Source organism: Elephas maximus, chromosome 1 (assembly GCF_024166365.1).
Source record: "Elephas maximus indicus isolate mEleMax1 chromosome 1, mEleMax1 primary haplotype, whole genome shotgun sequence".
Lineage (NCBI taxonomy): Eukaryota > Metazoa > Chordata > Mammalia > Proboscidea > Elephantidae > Elephas > Elephas maximus.
In genome coordinates this window covers 35,089,783-35,114,910 of record NC_064819.1, presented here as the reverse complement: position 1 = coordinate 35,114,910, position 25,128 = coordinate 35,089,783, and the positions used below count along the sequence as shown (strand labels likewise).

The following is a 25,128-nucleotide window of genomic DNA, read 5'->3' as shown; positions in this document are numbered from 1 at the left end:
CACAGTAGGATGGAGTGGTACAGTGGCTTCAACAATGGGCTCAAACATAGCAATGATTGTGAGGATGGCATGGACCAGGCTGTGTTTCGTTCTGTTGTACACAGGGTCTCTATGAGTTGGAATTAACTCGATGGCAGCTAATAACAACAAAATCTGAAGTGGGCAGCGTCCTTTGAATGAAATTGTCATACATGAACAAAGAATTTTTCCATCTTGTAAAGACTGGTTCCAGATTTCAATGTATCTCTAATAGAGTCTAACTCATAACTAAAAAAAAAAAAAAAAAAATCTTGGCTCTGATGGACGCGAGATATGTCAGAAAAGGTCCTGCCAAATGCTCTGCAAATCACTGAATAATGGCAAGAAGAGAAATTCTTTTTTCTCCCCTGAGACAACTCCTTGGAGTTCGAACTTACTTTGTATTCCAATAGCAAAATAAAACTTGGGACACAAAAATTTGCTGCTGCTGCTTAGCAACAATCAAATTAAACCAAACTGTCCCATATTTACACTCTTCTCGGGCTTTAAATTGTTACTGATGTCAGGTGTGTGGAGCCAGGGAGGCTCCGAAAACAACATACCATTATTACTGTAAATTTAGCTGCTGGGAGAATAAGGAATGGTATGGCAAACAGCACACCTGTCATGTTCGTTTTGAATTCTTTCTTCTGAGGTTTCTAATGGATTATGATGGATGCAAATCAGCTGATGAGCTAGTGAACAGACAGGGATTCAGGGGAGGAAGGAACAGAGGGAGAATGGAGCATGTTCTATCAGGAACACTCAAGCAGGGAGATGCCCTGGGTGGGAGGCTGGTCCCAAGAGTCCTTCGCACACTGAGTTTCTAAAAAAAAAAAAAGTTTCTAGGATTCTAAAATTCTAAAGAGCATTTTTGAAGATATTGTTGGGCTTTACTTTGTTCCTGAGACTGTAGACCGTAAGGAGGCAAGCCAAGACTGGGTTGTTGGGTGCTGTCAAGCTGACTCATAGCGACCCCATGTGACAGAGTAGAATGGCCCCATAGGGTTTTCTAGGCTGTAATCTTTACAGGAGCAGATTGCCAGATCTTTTCTCCCGAGGAGCTACTGGGTGGGTTTGAACCACCAACCTTTTGGTTAAGCAGTTGAGCACTTAACCATTGTGCCACTATTGCCCAACTGTTAATGTCTTAAATGCCTTTGCTTCCTGCTGCCCAGCTGGGGGACACTTTGCCCAAGTGAACTTTGGCAAAGAATATCAAAACTTTGCACCCAGCACAGTGCCCTCGCCTTTGTTTTTATAAACCGTGTAAGCTGTATGTTAATTTAAGGGGTTTCTCTCCACCCATCCCCTGGTCACAGGGACTTCAAACGTCACAGAGAAAAGGAAGGCTACCTGCACCTGGAGCTCACTGTCTCAACACGTGCGCAACTTTCCCCCCAAGTAGAAGCTAATTTTCAGTCAATTGAACTGTCCTGGCCCAAATTTTTGTTTAGTAATTCAAATCATGACTTTAACCAGCTATTACTAACCAAAGGGCAGGAAGAAGAGGTAAGCATCAGACTACTTTGGGGAGGTTCTGGAGGAAGGAAGGTGACAAAGTGAAAGAGAATGGGAGCAACTTGCTAGAATCAGTCATGGGTAAAACTATTTTGGTCAGCATTTTGCAAACAATTCTTCTAATTTAAAAAACAAAAAATTAGATCCTTCAAAATAATCCCCAAGCCTCAAACAAACATCAAACACTCTGAAGAACCAAGTGGAATGTAGCCAATTAAATGAAATAGCACTGCTAACAGAAAATCCTTGATACTCGATCAACATTCAAAATAAAAGCCAAAGGGGCTTGCGTCGTTCATATGAAACCACCGAAATTCAGTGACATTCAGTTAGAAAACACTGATCTTTTACCACATAGAATGCAAAAGGGTGAGCAGCACAGATTATTATGGAGCTAAGAAAACATAATTTTTAGGGAAAATGTATTTATCAACTTTTTTTTTTTCTATAAGAAATATCATTTAAAATAGTAACAGTTGAAAAGGAATATTGGTGTGCAGGGCAGGCAGAAAGCCTGTAAATAGGACACTTAAGCAAGTTAATGTGAACTCAGTTGAAATCACAATGTCATCAGAATTCCTCCCTTCAGAGAACACATGACAAGACGGTACCTTGTCTCCTTGTCTAAGTTCATCCAGTCCCGGAATGTCTGGGAACAATACCTGTGTTGGACATATTTACACTCTGTGCCATGTCGACTTTAAGGGAAACACACCTTCAAAACCCTACACTATGAAAAACTATTTTCAGAAATTTTTATTTGGTCTATTGATCTAACAAGGCTGAGTTCTCAAATCTTTCGCTCCCAAGTTAAAAATTGGAGCAATGAAACAAAACTCCAGCAAGACATAAATGAGATATTAAAGTGCTTATATACATTCCCAGAAAAGTTTTGAGTGGGAACAGCAAGAATTTCTAGTGCAAAAACTGCTTTTGCCAGCAAAGCTCCATCTCTGGAATTATAGGGCTACAGCAGAAGTTAAAATTGGAACAGGTCTAAGCAACGCCTCTCATTAATATATGCATGCACCAATGGCTCAAACCATGCTCAATGCTGCAAAAGGGGAAACATCAGGTAACAGTTCAGCAACAGCCAGAATTCCACCATCCGAGGCAGTGCGTCCTCCACACGTCCAGGAACAAGTTCCTTAGAAGCGTCATCAGCTGCAACTGGGGACAAAAACCCGAAGAACTTGTTTCCAGCTGCTCACAGTTTGTGCAGAGTTCTCACACAGTCACTTTATCTCGTTTGTCTTGAGTCTTTCTGTTTTTCTTTCAAGCCCAACTTTATATACAACATTTTGTGCTTTTGGATCTGACCAGAAACCAGCATTGTCTGTAGGAATTCCCCTGGGTTATATGACCATGACCTTTTGAACATCTGATTTATCCTTTTTGAAATTCATAATAAAATAGTTTTGCATTTCTCAGGACAATTACACAGATGAGGGCTTCTTTTTTTCTTCTTTTCCTTCAAGGCTCCAAGTTAAAAGCTCTTAGGAGGACATCCAGGTCACCAAGATTAGCTGCCTGAAAGAGCTCTGGCTGGTCCATCAGAGACAGTGCAATTCTGAGAGCAGCCCAGATGTTCCCAGAAATTGCAGGATGAGGAACTTGCTGTTGATTTCTGCTCTTCCTTTGCAAACTGAGGGCAGTGAGAAAATTGCTGACCGCTTCTCTAAGGGGGTAGAAAACAGACATTTTAAAATGCAACTAATTTTGGAGGTAGCAAACTGGGGTGGGGGGGAGGATTAAGTGAGCTCTGGTGGCCCAGTGGTTAAAAGCTAGTCTGCTAACCAAAAGGTCGGCAGTTTGAATCCACCAGCTGCCCTCATAGGGTCGATATGAGTTGGAATTGACCCGACGGCAATGAGTTTGGTTTGGTTAAGAAGCCCTGGTGTGCAGTGGCTAAGTGTTTGCTGATAACCTAAAGATCAGCAGTTCAAACCCACCAGCCTCTCCGTGGGAGAAAGATGTGCCAGTCTGCTTGCATAAAGATCACAGCCTTGTAAACCCTATGGGGCAGTTTTACTCTGTCCTGTAGGGTTGCTAGGGGTCAGAATCGACTCTACAGTAACGGGTTTGGTTTTTGTTTTTAAAAGTCCTAAATCACCTCTCTAGTGTTTTGGACAACTTGATGAACAATTTTCTGATTCTCTCATTGTTCTTTTATGAAAAATAACTGTGAAATATAGTGAAAGGAGAAAGAAAACAAGCTAATTTGTATTTTGGGAATATCACGTAGGAGAGGGGAGTACAATTAAAACCATTGCAAACTCAGTGAATGCATTTGATTTTCCCCTACCGCAGGGATGATGGGAAGACTTGATCCATTTGCAGATGTGATCTCTATGAAAGACAAGACAAAACAAAATCAGTTGCCATCGGGTTGATTCTGACTTACGGTGATCCCACGTGTGTCAAAGTAGAACTCCCCTTTATAGGGTTTTCAGTGGCTAATTTTTTGGAAGTAGATTGCCAGGACTTTATTCAGAGGCACCTCTGGGTGGACTTGAACCTTCAACCTTTTGGTTAGTGCTTGCTATAAAAAAAAACCCACTACCGTCGAGTCAATTCTGACTCATAGCGACCCTATAGGACAGGGTGGAACTACCCCCATGGAGCTCCCAAAGAGCACCTGGCAGATTTGAACTGCCAACCTCTTGGTTAGCAGCTGTAGCACTTAACCACTACACCACCAGGGTTTCCTAGTGCTTGCTGTAACTAGGGTTTAAGAGGAAGAATCTGGCCCTACTTCAAAAACAAAGTGGTCTAACTTTTCTTATTGGTGATAGAAATAGGGGAAGCAGCTGGGGTAGAGTTGACTTTATTATCAGAGCACCTGGGTTTGAATCCGTGCTGTTCAGTCGTAGGAAGGTTGCTTAGCTTCTCTAAGCCCCAGCTTCCCTGACTTCATATTAGAAGTAACAGAAGTCATTTTAAAACCTTGTTGAAAAGCAGTTAAGTCCATTTATGTGAAAGCTCTTATCATTAAGTTAGATCAGCAGTTCTCAACATGTGGTCTGGAGACCCCCAGGGATCTGGGTGGGCAAGATTAGTTTTATAATAATACCGAGCTGTCATTTGACCTCTCACCCTCATTCTCTCAGGTGCGTGTAGTTGCGTTTTCCAAAGGTAATACTATGTGTGATACCCACAGGCTGAATGTAAAAGAAGACATGAAAATCTGTCTTCTATTAAACAAGATATGTTGTCAGGAGGGATCAGTCCCTGCAGAAGGACATCATGCTTGGCAGAGTACAGGGTCAGTGGAAAAGAGGAAGACCCTCAACGAGGTGGATTGACACAGTGGCTGCAACAATGAGCTCAAGCATAACAATAATTGTAAGGATGGCTCAGGACCAGGCAGTGTTTTGTTCTGTTGTGCATAGGGTCGCTATGAGTCAGAACCAACTCGACGGCACCTAACAACAACAACAACAATTAAATAAGATAGTAAAGAAATCTGCAAAAATATAAAACAATGACACTCTTCTCACTAAACTTTTTTTTTTGTTTTGTAAAAGAATTATTTTTCATAAAAATATGTTACTTATGTTAACATGTAATGAGTACTTTTTTTAATGAATGTTTAAAAAATTTCTCAGTTTAAATGCAAATCAAAACTACAATGAGATTCTACCTCACTCCAACAAGGCTGGCATTAATCCAAAAAACACAAAATAATAAATGTTGGAGAGGCTGTGGAGAGATTGGAACACTTATACACTGCTGGTGGGAAGGTCAAATGGTACAATCACTTTGGAAATCGATTTGGTGCTTCCTTAAAAAGCTAGAAATAGAACTACCATATGATCCAGCAATCCCACTCCTTGGAATATATCCTAGAGAAATAAGAGCCTTTACACGAACAGATATATGCACACCCATGTTCATTGCAGCACTGTTTACAATAGGAAAAAGATGGAAGCAACCAAAGTGCCCATCAACAGATGAATGGATAAATAAATTATGGTATAATCACACAATGGAATACTATGCATCGATAAAGAACAATGATGAATCCATGAAACATTTCATAACATGGAGGAATCTGGAAGGTATTATGCTGAGTGAAATTACTCAGTTGCAAAAGGACAAATATTGTATCAGACCACTATTATAAGAACTGGAAAAATAGTATAAACAGAGAAGAAAATATTCTTTGATGGTTACAAGAGTGAGGAAGAAGGGAGGGAGAGGGGTTTTCACTAACTAAATAGTAAAAAATAGTAGATAAGAACTATTTTAGGTGAAGGGAAAGACAATGTACAATACAGGAGAGGTCAGCACAGCTGGACTAAACCAAAAGCAAAGAAGCCCCCTGAATGAACTGAACACTTTGAAGGCCAGTGTAGCAGGGGTGGGGGTTAAGGGACTATGGTTTCAGGGAACATCTAAGTCAATTAGTATAATAAGATCTGTTAAGAAAATATTCTGCATCCCACTTTGGAGAGTGGCGTCTGGGGTCTTAAATGCTGCAAGCAGCCATCTAAAAAAAAAGAGATGCATCAATTGGTCCCAACCCATCTGGACCAAAGGAGAATGAAGAACACCAAAGACACAAGGTAATTATGAGCCCAAGAGACAGAAGGGGCCACATAACCCAGAGACTACATCAGCCTGAGACTGGAAGAACTAGATGGTGCCTGGCTACAACTGATGACTGCCCTGACAGGGAACACAACAGAGAACCCCTGAGGGAGCAGGAGAGCAGTGGGATGCAGACCTCAAATTCTCATAAAAAGACCAGACTTAATGGTCTGACTGAGACTAGAAGGACCCCAGAGGTCATGGTCCCCAGACCTTCTGTTAGCTCAAGACAGGAACCAATCCCAAAGCCAACTCTTCAGACAGGGATTGGACTGGACTGTGGCATAGAAAATGATACTGGTGAAGAGTGAGCTTCATGGATCAAGTAGACACATGAGGCTGTATGGGCAGCTCCTGTCTGGAGGAGAGATGAGAAGGCAGAGGGGGTCAGAAGCTGCCCGAATGGACACGAAAAGAGAGAGTGGAAGGAAGGAGTGTGCTGTCTCATTAGAGGGAGGGCAGCTAGAGTATATTAGCAAGGTGTATATAAATTTTTGTATGAGAGATTGACTTGGTTTGTAAACTTTCACTTAAAGCACAATAAAAATTTTTTAAAAAGTAAAGAAATTTCTCAGTTTAATTTCTAAATATAATAATAAGTATCAGTAGATATAAAACAAAAAACCAAACCCACTGCCATCAAGTTGATTCCGACTCATAGCGACCCTATATGACAGAGTAGAACTGCCCCATAGAGTCTCCAAGAAGCGCCTGGTGGATTTCAACTGCCAACCTCTTGGTTAGCAGCCGTAGCACTTAACCACTATGCCACCAGGGTTTCCAGTAGATATAGCCCACATAAAAGGCCCAGGGATACTCAATAATTGTTAAGAGTGTAGAGGGGTCTTGAGAACAGAAAGTCTGAGAACTGCGAGGAGCTAGAGTCCTTCTAGCACCTTTAGTCCATGACTGTGCTCCCTGTATCCGTGTGCAGATGTACAGGCCAGTTCTGCCCTTTTCAGCACCCACTCGACGACAGTGGGTTTTTTATGTCACCCCAAACCTGTATTATCTATCTGACAATCTGATTCTTGCCATCTTACTTTGCATCAGTTTTACTCTTCTCAAAAACTTTTCATACGCATGATCTCATTTAATCTTGCAAGGTAGCTATTAATGAAGCCAGTTGCCACTGAGTTGCTCTCAACTCAAGGCAATCGCATATATGTCAGAGCAGAACTATGCTCCTTAAGGTTTTCAGCGACTAACTTTTCAGAACTAGATCACCAGGTCTTTCTTCCGAGGTGCTTCTTCCGGGTGGATTAGAACCTCCAGCCTTTTGGTTAGCAGCTAACTCATTAACAGTTTGTATCACCCAAGAGTTCCTAGTTATTATTAAGCATCTGGTAAAAAAAACCTTGAAGAAAGTGAAGTTGGATTTATGATTCTAGGATTCTGATATTAGACATTTATTCACCTATATTGTTAGATTTGCCTATAAATAGAAGGCAATTGGGAAATGGTTGTAGCAACCTGAGCAATAGAATGAAGGAGTGATAACCGCCCATTCTTCTGGGTTTCTTGTATTCACCCAAGAGAGACAGATTTATAAAGAGATGTGGATAGGAAGTCTATGTTGGATGCTCTTTCTGGATCCCTCTTCACAGGGTGGAAGCTCAAATGTGATGACTGGGGTTCCTTTCATTACCTTGGGTGTGTAAGAACAATGGGGGAAGGAAGAGCTTGGAGGCCCCCTCCTGCCCCACCATGCTCCCATCCCGACAGTGTGAGACAGTGACCTCTAAAGGCTTTGGAGATTAACAGAAAAGCCTGGCTAACCTCATCAGACAAACTCCAGGGCTTTTCATGAAGACGGTCTATGCCTGTTCCCTAACTTGTGAAGTATATATGTGTGTGAGCAGTTTTCAAATGTTTTGCACATGTATGTATGAATAGTTTTAAATTGTGTATACTGTTATGATTTATCAAAAATGCATTCATTTAAAAGCATTACTCTATAGTAGCTTTCCCTCTTCATACTAATATTAAAAATATTGCTATCAAAGGGGGTGGGGGCTGCTCTATGAAATTTTTTTCTTTTCATTAATAAGGGGTCCTTACTATTGACAAGGTTAAGTTCTACTCTGGAGCTCCTACTGACAAAGGTAACACTTTAAGCTACAACCAAGTTTCACACCAACAATTCTCTCTCATTATTTCAGCTGTATGCAGTACCAGGATCGGCTTGTCTTTGATTATCTGTAGAAAACGTGAGATGACAAACAGCAAGTGTTACGGCCATATACACAGACACCTGCAGTTCTTGAGGAAGGGGCCTTATCGAGGCTTGTTATTTCCAAAGCATGCCTTTAACTCCTTTTCAGAATTAATTTAAATGTTATGTCTCACTTGATGGTCTTTTTTTCTCAGGGAAAACACAAAATGCTATCACTTCACAAGAAGTGATAAACTGACATCTGACATGACAACATAAGACCCACAAAGCTGAATTGAGATGTTCTTCAGTAGTCAATTGATTGGGGTGGCCAGATTTTGTTGTTGTTGGTAGGTGCCGTCAAGTTGGTTCCAACTCATAGCAACCCTATGTACAACACTGCCCGATCCTGCACCATCCTCACAATCATTGCTATGCTTGAGCCCATTGTTGCAGCTAGTGTGTAAGTTCATCTCATTGAGGGTCTTCCTCTCTTTCCTTGACCCTCTACTTTACCAAGTCCTTCTCCAGGGACTAGTCCTTTCTCATAACATGTCCAGAGTACCTGAGACAAAGTCTTGCCATCCTTGCTTCTAAGGAGCGTTCTGGCCAGATTTAGCAAATAAGAACAAGAGTATAGGACACCCACTTAAATTTAAATTTCAGATACACAGTGAACAATTTTTAGTATAAGTATGTTCCACACAATATTTGGGATATACTTGTACCAAAAAGTTACTTGTTTTTGAAGAAGACCAAAGACACACGGTAATTATGATACCAAAAACTTTATCTTTCTTTTGGATAACTGTATTGGTAAATCAGCTTTAGGAAACCTGAATTCTTGGTTGTGCTTTGCCAAAAACTGGCCCTGGGATCTTCTGAAGTTCATCATTTTGTCGTCCCCTTCCTCCCCCCTGCCCCCATGGCTCCTTTTTCCTTACCTGGGAAATGAAGAGTTAGATAGGGCAGTGGTTCTCAAATTGTTGACCTTGGGGGTGTTAAAAATCCAGACAATTTATCCCAACTCGGACCAACTGAATCCAAATATCTGGAGGAAAGTTCTAGAACCTACCCTTTAACAAGTTCCCCAGGGAATTCCTGCTGCCTAAAGCTTGAGAACTATTGAAACATAGGGTTACTGCTTAAACAAGCCTCAGAATCTGAAGGTTCTACATTTAACCTTAAGAGAAGAAGTGTGATGGCTAATTTTATGTGTCAACTATGGTGCCCAGTTGTTTGGTCAAACACCAGTTGTTGCTATAAAGGTATTTACATGTGATTAACATTTAAATCAGTTGACCTCAAAGCTGACTACCCTCCACAATGTGGGTGGGCCTTATCCCATCAGCTGAAAACCTTAAAAGCAAAAGTGAGTTTTCCTGAGGGAGAAGGATTCTGCCTCAAGGCTGCACCATAGCCATCCTGCTGGAGTTTCCAGCCCACTGCCTAAATTATTTCAGACACAAGGCTGTTGGAGTTGCCAGCCTATGGCCTGAATTATTGGAGCTTGTGAGCCTCCACAATCTTGTCAGCCGATTCTTTAAAATCAATTTCTCTCTCTCATATATACACACACACGCACACACACATATATACACAGGAGTCCTTGGGTGGCACAAATAGTTAAGCATTAGACTACTAACAGAAAGGCCAGTGGTTCAGACCCCACCCAGAGATACCTTGGAAGTAAGGCCTAGTGATCTGTTTCTGAAAGGTCACAGTTTTGAAAACTCTACTCTGACATAGATGGGGTTGCCATGAGGTGGTACTGACTCAATGGCAACTAACAACAACATACACATACCTGTTGCTGTTGAATCGATTCCGACTCATAGTGACCCCATAGGACAGAGTAGAACTGTACCATAGCACTTCCAAGGAGTGGCTGGTGGATTCAAACTGCTGACCTTTTTTTGGTTAGCAGCCAAGCTCTTAACTACTGTGCCACCAGGGCTCCCACATGCATGTACACACACGTATATGCAGATATCCGTGTACATACCCCCTCCCCCCAAATATATATATCTTATTGGCTTTGTTTCTCAGGGAACCCTGCCTAATTCAAGGAGAAATCCTCCTACAAAGACAGGCATCTTTACTTGGACACCACCTTTCAGGTGATTTAGCCTCAGCCTTGAGCATGGCTCTCATTCTCAGCTTGTTGCCATACTTTACCTGTAGGCACCCAGATTGATGCAGCTTATTCCCAAGTTGTATCTGGACCGAATGAAGCCTGGCTGAAGCTCCAGGGCCCGAGTGTATGCCTCCACTGCCTCCTCACTACGGTCTCCATTCGCCAAGGTTGCCCCCAGACGGTTCCATAATGAATAGTCCTGATGACAAAAATAGAGCTGTCTACACCCAGTACAACTCACAAAGGCAGAGCAACCTCATGCTTCCCCACGGGGGAAGGAAAGTGATGAAAAATTTACCCAAATACTCATGACTTACCCCAAAATCTTAACAGACAACTTTGTGAAATGACTTCTGTTCAGTAAACAATGGCCACCCTCTGATGCTGGCACGCAATTAATGCTTTTATTTTAGGTGTTTAAATATTAACGCCAAAGAAGCACATCAGTAAGACTTATCGCTTTAAACCACTGGAAGCAGGGAAATAAAGAAAGTGCAGCAGAAAAGTAGTGAGTGTAGCCTGTGAAACTTACTTTTGATTGAGAACCTTGTGGTTTCTCGTTGTGTATGCACTTACCTCTGGCCGAACAGTTAAGGCAGCGTTAAATGCATCTATTGCTCTGTTAAATTCTCCGCTCAGGTGGAACAGTACCCCCAGACCTGTCTGTAGGTCTGGGTCAATTAGATCTCCATTTTGGTGGGCAGCTTCCAGGTATAATTCCTTCACTCCTTCCAGAACAGAGCTATAAGGGACAACACTAGATTTGTGATGCAAATCGTCCGAACAGAAATTATTTTTTTTTTGTTCTCTATTCTAAGCAGTTTCTCTTTATCACAGATTGGAAAAAGCTTGCTGAAAACAGCTTAATGAAAGGACTGTCAGCACTGAATGTTGGAAATACCCGCTGATTTTGTCAAACACAGATACAGGCTGAGTAAGGTCTTCACAAGAGAGTTCCACTGACCTATGAGTGCCGATGTAGAAAACCCCACGGCTCAGTTCCCCAAGGCCCTAGTGAGAAATGATTTAGCATCATGATTTATTGCTGATAGAAACAAAGTTCCTAGAGGATAGGGCCTCCATTTTTCCCTATTTCCTAATTCCCGCAACTTGGAGCATTGCACTCATTGTAATTTATTTGAGGTGAATTACATGTCTGAAGCATTTGGCTTTAAAATATGGTGCTGAGATGTGTCTGTGAGTGTCCACAATGTAGGTCATGTGTTGAAAGGTTGGCCCTGGTCTCAGTGATCAGTCTTTAATTGGAGCTACTCTCCCAGCACAACAATGTCCTACAGACCATTCTGGAGTGGGTGGTGGTGGTGGGCATCTGAGGCTCATTAACTATCTGTAAGGTAATAAACTGTGTATACGGGTGTTTACCATCAGCTGTAATATGAGAAGGATACCTATCAACTGGGGACTTAGACATCTGCCGGGTGAGGCCTGGAGATCCCTTCTTGCTCTTCACAAGGTATTTGTACTTTGGATTTTGCTTAATCCAGTTCTTGAGAGCTTCACAGGCATCCTGCTGATGGCCCGTGTTGGTGTAACTTACGGCCAAAGCCATCGAAGCTTTCAAGTTGTTGGGCTGTAATTCTAAGCACCTGAAAGAAGGGAAAATGAAAAAAAAAAAAAAGTCAATTTCAGATTTTTTTCCAGCAGAGTCCAATAGTTCTTTAGAAATTTTGAGGTCTTTATCAATTAACAGTGCAAACACACTGGAAAACAACATACTTATCTGCAGGAAAATTGGAAACTAAGCAGATTTTTTAAAAAAAGTAATTTTTATTGTGCTTTAAGTGAAAGTTTACAAATCAAGTCGGTCTCTCACACAAAAACCCATATATCCCTTGCTACACACTCCCAATTACTCTCCCCGTCATGAGGCACCCTGCTCTCTCCCTCCACTCTCTCTTTTCGTGTCCTTTTCTCCAGCTTCTAGCCCCCTCCACCCTCTCCATTCCCCTCCAGGCAGGAGATGCCAACATAGTCTCAAGTGTCCACCTGATCCAAGAAGCTCACTCCTCACCAGCATCCCTCTCCAACCCATTGTCCAGTCCAATCCATGTCTGAAGAGTTGGCTTCAGGAATGGTTCCCGTCCTGGGCCAACAGAAGGTCTGGGGGCCATGACCAGTGGGGTCCTTCCAGTCTCAGTCAGACCATTAAGTCTGGTCTTATCAGAATTTGGGGTCTGCATCCCACTGCTCTCCTGCTCCCTCAGGGGTTCTCTGTTGTGTTCCCTGTCAGGGCAGTCATCGGTTTTAGCTGGGCACCATCTAGTTCTTCTGGTCTCAGGATGATGTAGTTGCTGGTTCATGTGGCCCTTTCTGTCTCTTGGGCTTGTAATCACCTTGTGTCCTTGGTGTTTTTCATTCTCCTTTGATCCAGGTGGATTGAAACCAATTGATGCATCTTAGATGGCTGCTTGCTAGCGTTTAAGACCCCAGATGCCACTCTTCAAAGTGGGATGCAGAATGTTTTCTTAATAGATTTTATTATGCCAATTGACTTAGATGTCCCCTGAAACCATGGTCCCCAGACCCCTACCCCTGCTATGCTGGCCTTTGAAGCATTCAGTTTATTCAGGAATCTTCTTTGCTTTTGGTTTAGTCCAATTGTGCTGAGCTCCCCTGTATTGTGTGCTGTCTTTCCCTTCACCTAAAGTAGTTCTCATCTACTATCTAATTAGTGAGTATTCCCCCACCTTCCCTCCCTCCCGCCTCTCATAACCACAAAAGAATGTTTTCTTCTCAGTTGAAACTATTTCTCAAGTTCTTATAATAGTGATCTTATACAATATTTGTCCTTTTGCAACTGACTAATTTCACTCAGCATAATGCCTTCCAGGTTCCTCCATGTTATGAAATGTTTCACAGGTTCCTCACTGTTCTTTATCAATGTGTAGTATTCCATTGTATGAATATACCATAATTTATTTATTCATTTATCCGTTGATGGGCACGTTGGTTGCTTTCATCTTTTTCCTATTGTAAACAGTGCTGCAATGAACATGGGTGTGCATATATCTGTTTGTGTGTAAAAAGGCTCTTATTTTTCTAGGATGTATTCCAAGGAGTGGGTTTGCTGGATCGTATGGTAGTTCTATTTCTAGATTTTTAAGGAAGCGCCAAATTGATTTCCAAAGTGGTTGTACCATTTTACATTCCCACCAGCAGTGTATAAGTGTTCCAATCTCTCCACAGCCTCTCCAACATTTATTATTTTGTGTTTTTTGGATTAATGCCAGCCTTGTTCTCATTGTAGTTTTGATCTGCATTTCTCTAATGGCTAATGATCATGAACATTTCCTCATATATCTGATAACTACCTGAATGTCTTCTTTAGTGAAGTGTCTATTCATATCTTTTGCCCATTTTTTAATTGGGTTATTTGTCTTTTTGCAGTTGAGTTTTTGTAGTATCATGTAGATTTTAGAGATCAGGCACTGATCAGAAATGTCATAGCTAAAAACTTCCTCCCAGTCTGTAGGTAGTCTTTTTACTCTTTTGGTGAAGTCTTTGGACGAGCGTGTTTGATTTTTAGGAGCTCCCAGTTATCTAGTTTTTCTTCTACGTTCTTTATAATGTTTTCTATACTGTTTATGCCATGTATTAGGGCTCCTAATGTCGTCCCTATTTTTTCTTCCATGATCTTTATCGTTTTAGATTTTATATTTAGGTCTTTGATCCATTTTGAGTTAGTTTTTGTGCATGGAGTGAGGTATGGGTCTTGTTTCATTTTTTTGCAGATGGATATCCAGTTATGCCAGCACCATTTGTTAAAAAGGCTGTCTTTTACCCATTTAACTGTTTTGGGGCCTTTGTCAAATATCAACTGCTCATATGTGGATGGATTGATGTCTGGATTCTCAATTCTGTTCCATTGGTCCATGCATCTGTTGTTGTACCAGTACCAGGCTGTTTTGACTACTGTGGTGGTATAATAAGTTCTAAAATCAGGTAAAGTAAGGCCTCCCACTTTGTTCTTCTTCTTCAGTAATGCCTTATTTTTCCGGGGCCTCTTTCCCTTCCATATAAAATTGGTGATTTGTTTCTCCATCTCATTAAAGAATGTCCTTGGGATTTGGATCAGAATTGCATTAAGTATATAGATCGCTTTTGGCAGAATAGACATTTTTATAATGTTAAGTCTTCCTAGCCAAGAGCAAGGTATGTTCTTCCACTTATGTAAGTCTCTTTTGGTTTCTTGCAGAAGTGTACTGTAGTTTTCTTTGTATAAGTCTTTTACATCTCTGGTGAGATTTATTCCCAAGTATTTTATCTTCTTGGGGGCTACTGGAAATGGCATTGATTTAGTGATTTCCTCTTTGATGTTCTTTTTGTTGGTGTAGCGGAATCCACCTGATTTTTGTATGTTTATCTTATATCCTGACACTCTGCTGAACTCTTCTATTAGTTTCAGTAGTTTTCTGGAGGATTCCTTAGGGTTTTCTGTGTATAAGATCATGTCATCTGCAAATAGAGATACTTTTACTTCTTCCTTGCCAATCTGGATGCCCTTTATTTCTTTATCTAGCCTAATTGCTCTGGCTAGGACTTCCAGCATAGGTTTTTAGAATAGGTAAAACTCATCCTGATGACTGCAGGTTAAAACCAAAAACCAAACCTGTTGCCATCGAATTGATTCTGACTCATAGCGACCCTATAGGACAGAGTAGAATTGCCCCATAGAGTTTCCGAGGAGTGCCTGGTGGATTTGAACTGCCGACATTTGGGTCAGCAGTTGTAGCTCTTAAGGTCATTTTAATTAACAGTTTTTAAACTGTAAGCTCTATAAAATGCGGCTCATCCCTTTACACCATTGATTTCAATTCTGCTGTATTACCACCATTAGAAATGTAGCCAGCCCTAAAGCAAACTGAGTTGAACTGAACTTGGATATTCAGAGAGGAAAGGTTGTACAGAGCACTGTTTCACAAAGGGTGGGGATATTCCCATGTTTCCAGACTACTGATGCATTTCCAGGAGGCACAGGTTCCTGCTTCTCCTCATGCTACCCTACTGGCCTCTAGCCAGGGCCCTCAAACCTTGGCGCATACTCAAATCATCTGGGGATCTTGTTAGATGCAGATTCTGATACAGTCAGCCTGGGCTGGGGCCCTGGCTGTGCAGGTCCAACAAACCCGCAGGTGAAGATGACGCTGCTGTTCTGTGGATAATGTTTTGAGGAGCAAGCCTTGGACAGTACTTAGTGTCTCCCTAGGATGGTCCCAATGTCCCAGAAACTTCTTGGCACCTGCCAGAGAAGTTCTCAACCGTGGATGCATGTTAGAAATACTTGAGAGAGTTTTAAAAGATACTGAAGCTTAGATCTCATCCCGACCAATTAAATAAGACCTCTGGGGGTGGGCCCAGGCATTTCTTTTTTTTAAGTGATTCTGTTGCACATGTATAAGCAGGGTTAAGAACTGCCAACTCAGAGTTCCAGATTGGAGCTGGGTTAAGTGGGGTTAAGTCCTATCTCTGTTATGTCCTACTTTCCCTAATTCCAATTCTCTCATCTATAGGAAACTGGAAACCCTAGTGGTGTAGTGGTTAAGAGCTACGGCTGGTAACCAAAAGTTCGAATCCACAAGGTGCACCTTGGAAACCGTATGGGGCAGTTCTACTCTGCCCTATAGGGTCGCTGTGAGTTGGAACTGACTCACTGGCAAGGGGTTTGGTTTGTTTTTTTGTATAGGAAATGGGTCTGAAGGCAGGACAGTACCCCAGGCACCACTACACCATCAAACACAAAAAGAAACCTGAGATGTAGGATTCTAGAATTGCAAAACCCCAGAACTCTTAGATTTTAAGAAACCAAAACCAGGATTAAGATATATACACACACACACACACACACACGTACATACATACATATACACACACGTGCATATAAAATACACATATGGGTATAATACACACATGCACACACATACACAATTTCTTCCTAAAGCATTATATTAAAAGTACTTGCAAGAAAATGCAGGGAAAGTAGGGGCTCCAGTCAAGTAAGGTCTGATGCTAGCCCTCCCTGCCTACCACCCCCAAGGGAAAAAAAGTACCCTGGACCTTCAGTAAGGGGCCCAGGAGTTAGTCTTTCTCCTCTAGATTTTCTCATTTAGCTCCTTATCTTAGAAACTAAAGACACAAGGAGCTAAATTACATCATGATTATTTTGAGTATTATTGTTTTAGATGTTGAAAAAGGCTAGAAAGTTAAAAAGGAACTGTTTCATTCAATGAGTCTATTTTTTGACTGCTTTTGACATACACATTCTTTGGTGCCAATGAACGTCAATTGATCTGGAGAGGCATAACACTGCAATTTAGGAGAATTATTTCTTCGTAAGTTCTTGTTTTCCAGACCTAAATGTAAGTGATAGGTGACATCTCAGCACTTTTTCTGGTCAGTTTCTTTGCAATGTACTTAAATAAAAGTCAAAAGGCAAGTCTGAAACACAAGAAGTCCATTAACAAGCGTCCACCAGGCCCACAATATTGCACTTAGCTCGTCTACCTCTGCAGGGCGACAATAGCCGCTTGCTCATTTTCATTCTCAGCCTGGGTTATCCCAAGGAACTGCCAAGCCTGCAAGAAACAACAGATGTCAGCGATGGAAGGGGCAGCAGAAGTAGTCACATGCTTGAGTTGATTTGTTTCCCTTTGATAGGTGGCCCCATGTAGAGTGACCTGACTCAGACGTGACAGTCACGTAAAAGGGGCAAATGTCACAACCATTTCTTCATGCAGACTCTCTTGTGACTTCTGGGTCAAGTTCTTCGGTCATTGTTCCCAAACTCTCACAGTATTGATTCTCTCCTGTGACCCAGTGTTATGGAAACTTTTGAGTTTCTGAGATTTTATGATATTAGATACCTTAAAACTAGAAGATAAATACATAAAATTACACACTTGTGAGGAAAGGAGTGGAAAAATAACCCAGAAACGTAGCCTAAAACCTATGATAAGGAATCCCAAGATGTACAAAAGGAAATGAAATGGATAAAATGAAAACCAGTTAGAGGAAATTTAGGAACTAGGGAAAACAGAACAAAACAAAAATCCCACAGCATGTTCACTGTTATAATTACTGTTAAAATGTTTAAAACACATATAAAATGCAATCATAATGTGTAATTTTATAGACTACACTTTATATTGTATCATAAGCACTTTTCCACATTTTTAAAAAATCCTTCTACTTTTAGTTTTTAATTTTGTTAAATGAATATCCCATTATTTACTCAACCAAAAGGTTGTGTTCAACCCTTTGCTATTGCAAATAATGTGATGAACATCTTCAAGCAGATAACTTTTTTCATATCTAGAACAAAAGTAGTTTTTTTTTTAATATGGAAAATTTCTACTTAAATACTTATGAGAATGCTAATTATCACACGTTCACAAGAGTAATATAGAGCAAAACCTCTCATTACACACAGTGGTTCTCAAATTTGCAAGGGGCTTGGGCTATATCAGAGTTCTAGCGATTTACAAATGTTTGAAAAAGATATGGAAAGTGCATAACTCTCCCAGTCTTGAGAGTCAATGCTGTAGAGGCTTTAAGACAAAAATATAGGAAAACACAGAGTCGGCTTAAGAAGCCATTATGATTGTGTTGGCTTTCTCCCTCAGGAGTTATTATCACATATACCATACAAACTCATAAAAAATGTTCAGTATCGGCACTACCCAATGTGGAAGGCTTAGCCACGTCTCTGGGTTTAGAATTCCACCTCATTTTGGAGCCCAAACTCAAAAGGCTGTTGAGTACTAGAAATGTGGCTAAGTGTGATTGAGGAACTAAAGTTTTAATTTTTCTTAATTTAAATTTAAATTACCACATGTGCCAGGGGCTACCATACCAGACAGTATTTTAGAAAGTACTTGCACTGCTATACTACTTAGAAAGTACAATTTTTTTTTTTTCCCCTTAAAAGCGAATTTTGCCTAATGGGTGCTGAGTTTCTGTAAAGGGTGATGAAAACATTTGAAAATGGGGAGTGGTAATGGCTGCCCAACATGGTGACTGGAATTAATGTCACTGGGTCATATACTTAAAAATTGTTAGAATGGCACATATTTTGTTACACATATTTTACCACAATAAAATTGAAACAGTAAAAAAAAAAATACTGATTATACCCCCCCCAGAATATTGGTGTTTCTTTTTAATCGTTCGAATATACGCGGAGTAGCCTCTATATTGAGTGCACCTTCCATACATTGTAGAATGCGTCTTAAGAAAAGATTGATGAAGCAGTCTTTGTCTGGGGATGTTTTCCCAGCCTTTGGACATGGTGTCATTTTTCACTGTTCATACAACATCCATTGTCTTAGCCTTGAGTTTTCCACAGATTTGGAAGGTCTGGGTTCTTGCTTTGATCCACTAAGTGCCCTAATATTCTCATTTATGAATCTGAGATAACAACATATATTTCTTTTATCTCCCAGGGTTGCTGTGGCAAATGATACATGAAAATATCTTGTAAAACACATAGTATTTATAAATGTAAAGCGACATGATTTTTTTTTGGGGGGGTGGTATGTAGTTTTATGTTAGTACAGTGATTTTCTCTTCTACAATGATGCATGCGTATTTTTTTAAAATTACAATATTTTGTTTTAGAATTCCATCTCTCAGTTCAATCTCATTTCTCTGTAAACCATTTGACTAACGAGATACTGGAGATTTTAACTAGTACTCAGAGTCTTTCTAGACAAGCTAAGTGCAACCAGTAAAAATGATTGTTGTTGTTGTTAGTTGCCATGAGTGAATTCCAACTCATAGTGACCCCATGTAGCAATGTAGAACTGCCCCACAGGGTTTTCTGGACTGTAATCTTTACAGGAGCAGATCTCCAAGGTCTTTCTTATGTGGGGTGCTTGGTGGGTTCGAGCCACTTAACCATTTGCACCTCTAGGGCTCCTTTACCAACAAGAATAATGAAGATTAAATACTGACGTGCCAGGTACTTAGCTAAGCACTTTATGAACTGATGTAATCCTCACAATGCCCAATGAGATAGTTACTATTCTCATGATCTCCATTTTACAGATGAGAAAACTAAAGCTTATCCAGTTTAAATAACTTAGAGGTCACACATAGACAGCAGGGTACTGCAGGGATTTGAATCCACACAGGGGATAGCAGACTAGAGGCTTAACCACTATTCCACACTGCCTTCTCAGCATTGTATATACCCATCCCTAAAATTTCTTCAAATTCCTCTGGGAATATTCCTTATAAGATGATCCCTAAAGTTTAGTCACAAACTAAAAAAGAGGGCTTCATCCTACCCCTATCCTGTTACAGCCTTCCTGGGTTTCTACTAAGACCTCTTTGTTGCTGTCCCAGCCTAGGGAAAAAGTTGCATCTTCTAAGATGTTCATCAAATCATGTCTCTCTCCTGAGCAGGGTCCTCTGTTATTCCCACAGTGCTGAGGATGAAGTCCAAACCATTGCCTCCTCTCCGGCTTTCTCGTCTTCCCTCTTCTTCCTGACTCCATGCCCCTCTACCTGCCCCACATACCGTTCCTTTTTAACAAGTTGACTCCATTGGCCTCCATGCCAAAGACAAAAAAAAAAAAAGCTGCTTTTTCTGTTGTTTGTAACCCTCTCTCAGTCTTCAAGTTCAGGTTTGGACTCTCTCCTGGGAAAGACTGGGTGGGAGCCGTACCACTCCAACATAGCCCTCACCACTGCATCAATTGATTCACTCGTCCCCCAGAGAGATTATACATATGTCTTTTCAACTTTTCCATTGTTCCAGCCCTTCAATTTTTAAGCCAGTGCCTGGCAGAATTCTTGGGACCTAGTTTGTGCTTGATAAATGTCGAGTAAGTCAAGAGTGATATATGGCATGGCTCTAGACCCAGAAAAAAACAATATACTGCCCCTTGAAAACCACTGGTGAGCTTCCAGGTTGACAAATTCAATTGTCCAGTCCTTGTACCCACCCTCTGTTTTGGGACACCGTACATAGTGCAGGTTTGGTTAGAAAATAAGTACCTATTTGTAACTTTCAAACAAATATCATCCTAAACCAGGCTAATCATTGTGGGAACCTTTACTTGATTAAAATGCTTAAGGCTATTGCTGCCCCCAGCAGAGCTCGGTGTCATCCTCTGGTCCCCCCAACCCCTGTTAGCTCACGTGGCCACTAATGGAAGGGGAAGGGCACCTCTGCATCTCCAGGGTCCTGAAGAATCGCTGCCTCCATGAACAGGATGGTGACTGGCAGGTCACCTTCCTTCAGCCTTTTTAAGCCTTCTTCAAATGCTCCAGGCCAGTCCTTGAAGGGGTTTTCAGTGTGAAAGTAATATCCCTACAACACAGAGAAGGGCCAATACGTGATCTGCTCATCAACGTATCTCTTCATTCTTACATTCAGTGAGTTCTCTTAAGAAATTACTGCTTGTTTCTTATTATGAATGTATTCACATTCTCATTGTAACAAGTTAAAATAACATCAATAAGAGACCAAAGGTACCCATAATGCCACAGCCTAACATCATTTTGAATATTTTGGGGTTTGTTTTCCTTTTGATATTTCTTTCTTTTTGTTTTAACCATTCCCCCCCAAGATATTTAGAATACTGAATAATGCATTTATTTTGTTTCTCAAACTTTTTTAAAACTTCTGTCCCCCACAAGAAGACTTTTTAGATATATTTTCCTAAGTGCTCCCCACCCCTGTCCCTGACAGGTTCATACCACAGATATGCTGTAGTCTGTTTATGCACTGTGGTCCTTTCGGGGGCTAAGGTTTTCTTCATGCTCCCACAAGAACCAACTTTGGCTCCATTGCAAGTGATACTGCCCCATTGAGAATGCATGTTTTAAAGTTATAGATATTCTCTTTATCTCAAAAAATTAAATAATAATACAGAATGCACAAATAATCTTTTACTATTTTTTCTATGAGCATATAAATTAAATTAGTTCATGCTACATACACAATTTTGTAGCTTAAGTCCCACTTAGTTTTATATTGGGAGTATTTTCCTAGGTTAATAAAATTATTTATATGGATATGCTAAAATCTATTTAACCAATCCTCTATTAAAGGACATTTAGGTTACTTCCAATTTTTTGCTGTCTTAAATAAAGCTACAGTGAAAGCCTCAGGCTCAAATTTTGTCTGCATTTGATTAGCACCTTAGGGTAGACATCTGGAGAGATTTATTAGTCCAAGTTATCGTGTGAACTGTTCTCAGGCCCTTGATCCATGTAGTTGAATTATTGTTGAGAAAGTTTGTCCCAGTCTACACTCTCACCAGAAGCATATGAAAGATTATCTGTTTCAACCTTACCAGCACAGGTTATCATACAATTCTTCTAATTTGATGGATACAAAGAAGCTAGTCATTTTATGATGTTACTAAAGTTTTAAAACACAGCTGAGTAGAGACCTTCATTCTCCATAGGTGCTTAAAACCACTGCCATCTGATCCTGTAGGACAGAGTAGAAGTGCCCCCAAAGGGTTTCCAAGGTGGATTCAAACTGCTGACCTTTTGGTTAGCATCCATAGCTCACCGTAGCTCCTAACCACTGCACCACCAGGGCTCCCCATAGGTGCTTAGAAAGACAAAACCCCTTATTGAAAGTTGCAGGTTATAAGCAGCTTGTGTGGTGGTGGTGAGGATGTAGGGGCTGGGGTGTGAGGGGCTAAGGGCTCCCACTAACCCTCAGGTGTTTGCATGACAGTCCAGTTGGACAACCCTTATCAAAGTTCTCTTTTCACTTACCTTTGATTTCTTTATGCAAAGGACAGTTACTTAAAAAAAAAAATTATTGTGGTAAGCATATAACAAAACATCTATTGATGCAATATTTTTTATGTCTATAATTCAGTGACATTAATTACATTCATCAGGTTGTACAACCATCATCACTATCCGTTTCCAAATTTTTCAGTCACCCTTAATAGAAACTCAGTGCCCACCTAAGCAATGACTCCTTTTTCCCTCTTCTTCACACCTCGGTAACCACTAATGAACTTTGGTCTCTAAACATTCACCTATTGTAGATATTTCATATAGATGGGATTATGCAGTATTTGTCTTTTTGTGACTGACTTACTGACTGACAATTATTTTTAATGAAATGATTGCTCTGATTTTATGAGATTGTCTAGCCCACTGAGACATAGAAAATGACTGGAAGGAGACAGACATTTTAATGACTACATAGACTGCAAATTTCCTAAAACCAGAGGTTATTCATTATTGTATCTACAGTAAAAAAAAAAAAAAAAAAAAATTACCTAGTGCAAATTAGACACTCAATAAATATCTGCTGGATTGAAGTAAAAATCATGGGAGTTATCCAGAATGGAATATTATAGAGGATTCCTCCATCACAAAAAGCACAATGTAAACTTATATGTATATTTTTTCTTATACATACATTTTTAAGCAAATTCCACATTTCTTTGTATATTTCCTGTCATTTTTACTTATTCCTCAAATAATATTCTTTTGAAATACAGACCTCAAGCCTTTTTAAAAGCATAAATCCCAGAGCAACTGGGGATTCATGGGTAATGTGGCTGGTAGTCCACAGCACTCATACATTTGCTGAGGCTTCTATTGGGGGAACTCTGGGGAATCTGGTTGTGTAAAGGATACCTTTTCCATGAGTCTCTCTGCAAGCCGCATAATGGCCACTTGTGCAATAGAACCTTAAGCCCCAACTTCACCCCCCTGCCCACTGATAACACTTCTGCTGCTAGCACGTGGGTGTGACTCACGTGACTGACTGGTAAAAGCTTTGTGGGGTTAGCCCAGATCTTGTTACAGCCCAGCCTCAATGTCAAGTACTTCAGTAAGTGGCCAGCACTCAGAATCCAAGCTCTAGTTGGCTGACCAAACCAACACTGACAAAAATGAGAGCATTTCATTCTAGCTTGGCTGCCTTCACACATGAGATGATTATATTGGTTGTATCTAACAGAATTCCTTCTAGGTCAGATTGAAATTAAGTTGTCTGTTTAATTCCTGGATTTTTGATAAAAACAGTTATTGCCTCATCCATCAAATATGATCTTAAAGAATTCAGAAAGCTGGTCAGCATTTATAACAACATAAATGGCTACCTTCTCGCTAGCTGAGATTGTAACTTGGTTCTGGGCTTCTTGGTTCTCAGATATCCAGTTCCTTCGAGCCATTTCTTCCCATTCTGCTTGCATCTTATCCCAAAACTCTGTATCTGACTAGGAGACAGAAAAAATGAGGAATGACAGATTTAACAACATGCAGCATCATCTGTTTTATTCTGAGAGAGACAGCTTTCCTCGTTGATAAAAATGAATTCTGAGATGAAGAAAATGTTTAAACTGGTGTTGGGGAAAAGTTATTAGAAACAAAACTTACTCTCAACCCAGAAGACCTCTTCACAAAAAATAGAAGAGAAAGAAAAGTTTTACTATTGAATAAACATTACCAGAATGTGATCCATCACAAGCAATCCACTAAAGAGACTGCAAAGACAGAAATCTTAATTCTTACATAGGTAAGGGGGTACAATCATTACATTCATATTTTAAAGATAATTGTTAATTTTTCTTATCCTTCTGGCCAGGAGGGAGATAGGACTGGGCCATCTGAGTTTTAGCTAATCTCCTTCCAGGAAAAGCAGGAAGGTGCAGGAGAATTACCTGAAGGTACATTTACATACTTTTTTAGAAAGACAAAGAATCTGCAATTACGGGTTATCTCAAGTGAAACCTAGAGGAAGCAAGGGAGGAGGGGCTCCTTCCCCTATTTTCACCTGGGGAATTTACCCATATATTTTCCATTTGTACTTGTCCTTACACTGGCCACATTCAATGTTACTCATGGTTGAAGAGCTTCTAGAGGGTACTCAGTGATCTAAGTGTTGACGTGGATTAGCTCTTTCTCCAGCAAGAAAATAGCTACCATCTGAAGGACCAAGACCATTCAAATAGCAATCTACTACTTAAACAGTGTCTAGTATTGGCACAAGGTGCACAATTTAGAAAGGGAAGCCTCTCCTGGAATTCCTGCTAGGATATGAGGAATTAGGGCAACTGCTTTGGGACTGGCTGGGCAGTGACTTGGGTAGGTAAAATTAGATGATTAGTGATAAACCAAAAAAACCCAAACCCATTGCCTTCGAGTTGATTCTGACTCATAGCAACCCTATAGGTCAGAGTAGAACTGCCCCATGGGGTTTTCAAGGAGCACCTGGTGGATTTGAACTGCCCATCTTCTGGTTACCACCTGTAGCTCTCAACCACTACACCACCAGGATTTCCTGTTTAATCTAAGCATACTAAATCAATAGTAGGTCTTGCTCTCCTCTTTTATGATGTTTCAAACAATAATTCCTACAACAGACATGGGTCCTGTTCCTTTGGCAGAGGCCTTCCTGCAACAAAGCAGGGCAGCAGGTGTCATGACAATCTGTGCCTGAGATGCTCGATGCACATGGAACGGCCAATAGGTCTCCAGGTTAAGGTTAAACCCAGTGCTATTGAAAAATTCAAAATTTTTTTTCACAGGGTCTTTATAGCAGAACGCCAAATTGTGCAAATAGAATGGCCTCAGATATGTAAGAGCAATGGCTAGATACGAGATTAGAAGGAAATCTGCTACCATGTTAATGGTAATCTGTCTTTGAATGAAGGGATGATAGAGGACTTTCCCCTGCATCTTGACACTTTTCTGTACT

The 25,128-nt window shown here is 40.6% G+C and overlaps 1 protein-coding gene across 5 annotated transcripts in view; it reads right to left on the bottom strand.

Annotated features, from left to right (window-relative positions):
• Positions 1-2,509: 2,509 nt before the first annotated feature.
• Positions 2,510-25,128, bottom strand: part of PEX5L (peroxisomal biogenesis factor 5 like) — a 266,941-nt gene continuing 244,322 nt past the window's right edge. For all 5 annotated transcript variants that reach the window (XM_049881882.1, XM_049881854.1, XM_049881874.1 and 2 more), the window contains 7 exons: positions 23,531-23,647; positions 20,614-20,757; positions 16,947-17,017; positions 11,834-12,031; positions 11,001-11,166; positions 10,466-10,623; positions 2,510-3,217 (listed from right to left, as the gene is read on the bottom strand). In XM_049881882.1, coding sequence (XP_049737839.1) covers positions 3,013-3,217; positions 10,466-10,623; positions 11,001-11,166; positions 11,834-12,031; positions 16,947-17,017; positions 20,614-20,757; positions 23,531-23,647 — 1,059 coding nt within the window. In that variant the 3' untranslated portion in view covers positions 2,510-3,012. The remainder of the gene's footprint in view (positions 3,218-10,465; positions 10,624-11,000; positions 11,167-11,833; positions 12,032-16,946; positions 17,018-20,613; positions 20,758-23,530; positions 23,648-25,128) is intronic.